At 44.4% G+C, this 6,621-nt stretch overlaps 1 protein-coding gene across 1 annotated transcript; it reads right to left on the reverse strand.

The window, feature by feature from the left end:
* Positions 1–2,485: 2,485 nt before the first annotated feature.
* On the reverse strand, positions 2,486–6,391 carry TMEM30B (transmembrane protein 30B). The gene has a single exon (XM_045823663.1). The coding sequence runs from the start codon at positions 6,136–6,138 to the stop codon at positions 5,077–5,079; it is 1,062 nt and encodes a 353-aa protein (XP_045679619.1). The 5' UTR covers positions 6,139–6,391; the 3' UTR covers positions 2,486–5,076.
* Between the last annotated feature and the right edge of the window lie 230 nt (positions 6,392–6,621).

The raw sequence follows: 6,621 nt of genomic DNA on the forward strand, positions 1-6,621 counted from the left end.
ATGAGTTTGGATAGAAGTTAAGATGGAGATAGAGATTCTACTATTTATATGTGCAGTTTTCAATACTGTTTTTATAGACTCATGGAAGTGAGTATATGAGCTAATCTGACTAAGTAAAATCGGAGAAACACTATAGTCCAGGTATTTTTTGTTTTTGTTTTGTTTTGCAAATTGTGTTGATGTAACAGGCAATGCTTAACCACTAAAGCCCTGCAGGAAAAGGGTAAAAAGTATATTACATTCCATCACTTTCTATGAATAGAAAGTGTTACCTTTCCCATTTTGGATTCTTTAACAAAAATGGGAAATATCATTTATTTATCAAAATCCTAAGAAAAATTAATCAAGTCTTTCACTGAAAATACTGAAGTGGTCCATTCAAATTAGTAGCACTGCCACACCAGAAATTATGTTCTTATTTAAAACACTACTTACTTGCTCTAGCTGGTGTGGTTCAATGGACTGAGTACTGGCCAATGAACTAAAGGGTCGCCGGTTCGATTCCCAGTCAGGGCACACCCCTGAGTTGCGGGCCAGGTCCCCAGTAGGAGCAGCACAAGTGCAACTACACGCTGGTGTTTCTCTCCCTCTCTTTCTCCCTCCCTTCCCCTAAAAATAAGTAAATAAAATATTTTTAAAAATAAAATAAAAAATAAGTAAATAAAATCTTTAAAAAATATTAAAACCCTTAATTAAAAAAATAAAATAAAACACTACTTTTAGAGCTTTCTGACCCAAACCGAGGAATATAGAAAGGAATATACTTCTACTTCATCAGTCTTGATGACTTTCTAAAAGCTCCTGTGTTTTGATGGATAAGATTAATGAGACCACATAGTGTTAAGCACCTTGGATTTTCAGAACAAAGGCCTTTTAGAAGAACAAAGTATCATTGTAAATGACATATCATTTACAGTTTTCATCAGTAATGTAAGGTTTTAGCCACTTTAATGGGAACTTTAATGCTTGATGTGGAGGGCAAGGCTATTAGCAAAGGTTCTTGACAGTAATACCTTTGCTTCTAAGGAAAAAGATAAATCACACTCAAATTGATCAAAAAGACAAGCTGAGGGGTTCAGAAGAAGGTGAACCACCATTGACTTACAGAATTTCTCTAAGGCCTTGTCATCCATGATTCCACTGGTGAGCTCTGCCCTCGGTGATGGGCTTTCTTCGCTGCCAACCCCCACTCCGGCCTTCCAGACACCTTGCTAGCTCAGAAAAATGCCTCCTGCTCCAGACCTCATCTTTCCCTTTTACTTCCCTCCTCCTTGCTTTCTGCACTCCCAGTCTGCCCTAGGTTTCGTTACCACAGGGTTTTTCTGACCTGTGGTGACCTGCTCAGCCACATACATGAAATAGAGAAGTTATACTGCAAGGGAGAAACACACTTTCCTCTACCCTCAAGGTTCTTTTGGCTGGTCTAATAATCAACAAGACATGTGGCAGATTAGCAAAAGCAAATAACCAAATTTAGGGGAGCCCCACATATCTGAGGAAGTCATAGACCCCACAGGCAGAAGAGGTTCAGGGACGGAGAGAGAACTTGGGCATGTAAGGCACCCCAAGCCAGGGATCAGACAAGGTGCATGAAGCGTGCTTCAAGGGGCCACTGCAGGGTGATGATCACATGCTTGGTAAACAGAAGTTTGTCCTGCCCTACGGATAGGTCAAAAGAGGTAATCTCTGATCATCTTTTATTTAAAGAGAATTTTTGGTTAATTTTTATTGAATCTATTGGGGTGACATTGGTTAACAAAAGCATTAGGTTTCAGGTGTACAATCCTATAATACATTAGCTGTATAAGCTAAAGTTCTCTTTAGCTCAAAACAATCTGCATTCCACAGCGGCACATTTTGGGGGAGCCCCCCATACTGGCTTGCTGACCAAAACGGTGGGGAAGTATTTTTTCCTGAATATGCATTGTTAGTCTTATTAGGACAGTTATGGGAGATGGTTGTATATAGAGTAAACACTGTTAATATTTTTGCAAATTCTTTACACAAGGCACTACTCTCATAAGAGATCTCTTTAGGTTATTAATGTGTTTCAGGTTTACTACAACCTTCTTAATGACACTTTAAAAACTACTTCATTTTTGTTGGAGGGAAATTAAGAGAAATTCCCCCGAGGGGGAGGATTAAAGTTAAAATATATATTTTTAAAATTTGTCATCTAAAATCAGTCAGCTATGCTTTAGCTGTAGGAAAAACTGGGGTATAAACAAATGCCTGATAAAAATAAAGAGGGAATTTACTGTTATTACAGTAACTGATGACTTTATCCAAGGGCACATAGAGAATTGATTACATTGCAACTCTACCAATAACTCTGAGATTTTAAGATTGTTGAGATTGCCAATGACAGAAAGAGCAGAGGATTTAAGGTAAGGCAGAAAGGGCTGTAGGTATGTATTGTGAAGTGATATTTATTACTAAAGGAAATCCCATACTACTATTCTGTCTCTGATTTTTAACAATTGCATAGTTGGTAAATTGTTTGTTTAATTGATTTGATTCTGGAGAGACATGGAAAAAATCTTTGTTATATTATTCTATTTCAGGAGTTCCCATTAGCCACATTAGTTTCTCTTTTTTTTGCTGTATCAATATAGATCAAAGCACCTTTACAGTCCAATTGTTGAGGTTCACTCTTCTCAGTCCAGAAGACAGATTCAACTAGGATACACTTACTGGCAACAAAAGAATTCAATCCCAGCTAGAATCCTGAGGTAGCAAACAAAATGCTACAGCACAAGAATGTTTCACATTTTTTGCTTTTAAGGTTTCTGTGGTTTTGTAGTACAAATACCTCACAAATAATTGCAGTTCAGAATTTGAGAAAGATCCAGAAATAAAGAAAACTGCTATCATCACATTCATTAATAACTTTTCATACTATGTATATTTTAAAATCGACCTCATTTTCACAAAATCAAACAATATTTGAAGATCTAATTCATACTGTACATTGATGTTGAGATAAGTTCCTGTGGCTTTAGAAAGTTAGCACAGAAAGACTGAGTTCACTTTGAGCCTTATTCTGAAGGATGACTTTCTTGCTGCAATACGTCTGCTAGTAACAAATGAGCCAAGAGGTTGGTACTGTTTGTGCCTTTAAGATCATAGTTCAAAAGCATTAAGCAAATGTGATAACAAAGTTAAAACAAACATAACCTTTATTCGCTTTCAAAAACCCAGAGAATAGGGCATGGAACCTTACTCATTGATTTAATCAGATACCTTAAATTTTGTAGTCTCACTTAAAATGTTACAGCAATAGCCTGAATATTGTACAGATGATAGCAAAATACATGGTTGCTCTCAAGTACACAGTAAAAAATGTAGTGAATTCTCACCTCCAACACAAAGAAGGGCTAGGCTAGTGAACTGCTAGATCAAACATTCATTAAAAATACAGATTACTCTGTATAATGATCATATTTTCATAGCTTAAAATCACAGTGCGCAATCTGACAATTAAATTCTGTCACCTTCAGGAGTTGGGAGGCCAACACACTGAAATTGCTAAAAATTGTCTTAGTGTATGTAAATAGTGGAACAGAATCTCTTAAATCACATCCCAGAGATCTGATCAGATGTCAGGAACATGCATGCTGTCTATCAATCATTAATTTTTAAAGAGCTAGAGTACAGTAAATTAGAATTAATGTAAAAACACTCAATACAACTCAGTATTTCTTTGATTACTAAAAACAAAATACTCCAAGGTCTTGAACCGCCTTACTGGTCTGAGCAAAGACAGTAGCAACTGGAAAGTAGCTACGATGGAGAGCAGGTGCTGGAGAATCCCGTCTGACAGAATGCCACACAACTGTTTGCTTTCAGCAAATAAGCTGGTTAAGATGATATCACTAAGTTTTTTTTAAGTTCTGTAGGCATAAAAAGATTTTTTAAAAAATAATTCTATTGTTTCTTAGAATAACTTTGTATATATTAGGATAATTTTAGAGTAATCAGAGTTTAACATTATCTCAAATGCTCAAATAATTCTTAAGATTCTACTTTACATATAAGACTATACACCTTAGCATTCATTTAAACATAACTACTAGGAACAAAGAAACTTCACTTGAGAACATAGATTTAAGGTTTTTTTTTTCTTAGACCTCAGGGAAAAGGTAGGTATAAATATGACTTAGGAAAAGCACTTTCCCTCTAAGATTCCTTCCAGCTGATCCTAAGGTTAAAACAATCCCTTCTATGGTCAAGGTGGAGTGCTAGACCAAACCTACACCATTGACTGCCACTGACCCTGGGACTAAATAACTATCTGAAAAACTGGCCTCTGGTGATCGCTTCAGGACCAGCCTCAGACACATAAAGAAATAGGGAAACATCCAGTATTGTACCTGTTTCCTGGTTCAGGGCAGTAATTCCCCAGTTTGAGGGGTTACAAGAAAAACCTCCAGAGGGGCTTGTTAAAATGCAGCTTCCAGGATCTCACCCCAACCTTATTCTGTCAGAATCTCTGGGGATGGTGCCTCCTAATCCATCTACATTTTAAACAAAGATGGACTCCCCCAGCTGTTCATACTTCAGCAGGTTATTTGTGGGCTTCACTGTCTACCCCACCTTCCCACCCACCTCCCGGCAATAAAAGAAAAAGAAAAGAAAGGAAGGAAAAAGAAAGAAAACCACTGTACTAAGTGGTAAACTCTCCAGAATGAGAGTCAGGAGCCAATGAGTAGCTGCCTGATCTTGAATGAATTATTTAACATCTCTAGGTCTCAGTCTCTTCATTAAATAGAGGAAAAGGAGTCTATGGCGTCCCTCTCGATCTCAAATGTTACGGACCTTAAGAACCTAACATGTCAACTCGGTAAATCGTGAAGTAGGTGGGGAGATTTTGCAAGTTTGTCACAAACATCCAACCTAAACATCCCAGCAAGAGTCTGGTAGCCCCCAATGGGGTGTAATTACTCTCTCCGGTCCCCTCATCCACAGCAGGAGAAGTGAGGCTAGGTTGGGATTGGATGAGAGGCGAGGGGGGGAAGCCAGATGAAACTCGCAAGAGAGTTTTGGCAAGAACAGGATGGATGCTTTCAGCAGGAATCATTCTTGGTCCTCATCCTCGTCGTTCTGGTCCTGGTAGCGAATGTAGACGACCAGCATGACGAAGCCTGTGAGGATGCAGAGGGACCCCACGACCAAGTAGACGATGCCCAGGAAGGGGTTCTTGCCGCCCATCCACGAGATACTGCTAAAGATGATGCGCTTGTGGCCACCGAAGGCGCGCACAGGGTAGTTGTAGGTGATGTTGACGCGGTAGGCGCCGCGGGGCAGCCCGGCCGAGTAGTTGCCCTGGCGGATGCGCGCGTACAGCTTGCGGAACGTGGGCAGCGCCGCGGTGCGCATCCACACCACGAAGTCCTGGTTGATGAAGCCAGTGTTGTTGGGGTCAGTGCTGAGCTGGTAGACTGGCCGGGGCCAGTTGGGCGGGCGCGCGGTTCCCTGGAAGGCCAGAGCCAGGCTGCCGTTCACCAGCGGCGGGTTGTGGAATTTGACGTGGTAGTCGGTCCACCAGGCGATACCGGTGCGGTCGAGCGGCACCTCGACGTAGGGCCCTCCGGGCTGGCGCTGGTGCCACAGCGAGAAGGAGTCGTTGAAGAGGCTGTTGGCAATGGCACCGCAGGGAGCAATGGGCAGGCCGGCGGCGCTGCGCTGGTAGGGGGCGCACTCGTTGACCGGGTGGCGCAGAGCGCTTGGCAGCCCGCTCAGCTGCGCGTCGTCGCGGGACACGCCGTAGCGCCGGTTGTTCTGGTAAAAGTTGGTGAGCTCGTAGTAGAGGTACACCGGGCCTTGGAAGAGCTCGGGCAGTGAGAAGTACCAGGCGCACAAGCAGGTGGGCGGTGGCGCGCGGTCCTGGTCGGCCACGCCGCACCGCGAGCAGTTCCCGGTGCCGGGGTTGCCCGTGTAGTCGTACTCTAGCTCCTTGATGGCGTTGGAAGAGTAGTATAGGCCCAGGCCCAGGCCGATGAAGGCCAGGCCCGCGCAGAAGAAGAGCGGCAACGTGATGCTGGCCGACAGCAGCGGCTGCCAGGCGGGGAGGCGCTGCTGCGTGAACGCGGTGTTGTCGGGCTGGTGGGCGCCCCGCGCCGTGGCGCTCCAGGTCATGGCGGCCCCACGGGTTCAGACGGGCGGAGGGTGGCTCAGATGGGGCCAGTCGGGTCGCCTCCCACTACGCGCTGGGCGATCCCGGGGGCTACTCCCGGGTCAGGTTTCGGCGGGCGCAGGTGAGCTTTGGTCCCGCCTCTGGCCCCCCACACAGGTGAGCCTAATTCCAGGTTCTCAGTACAGCGACCAGACCCTACAGTTCCGCCTTGGCCCAGGTGATCCGGGCCGGCTCCGCCCCTGATGGTGATCCTGAGCCGTGCCCCGCCTCCGAAGGTGAGATGGCTAGGCAGTCCTTTCCTCACCTGCCAGGCACCAGGCTCGCGTTTCCTCTGGGTCCAGGTGTGTCCGGGTGCCAGCTCCTCCTCCTCCAGGTGCGGCGGCCCCAGGCTGCCTCTGAGAGGCTCATACCTTGCTCAGCTACCAGCTTCCCTTCTGCCTTCCTGGATACTGCGGTGCCTGGGCCAGTCTTCCCGGAAATCATAG

The sequence above is a fragment of the Phyllostomus hastatus genome, unplaced genomic scaffold (assembly GCF_019186645.2).
Source record: "Phyllostomus hastatus isolate PE091 unplaced genomic scaffold, TTU_PhHast_1.1 phas_scaffold_501, whole genome shotgun sequence".
Classification (NCBI taxonomy): Eukaryota; Metazoa; Chordata; class Mammalia; order Chiroptera; family Phyllostomidae; genus Phyllostomus; species Phyllostomus hastatus.

What these genes read in the sequence shown, in the direction of transcription:
- TMEM30B (XM_045823663.1), bottom strand. Translation starts at nt 6,138, where the DNA reads ATGACCTGGAGCGCCACGGCGCGGGGCGCCCACCAGCCCGACAACACC.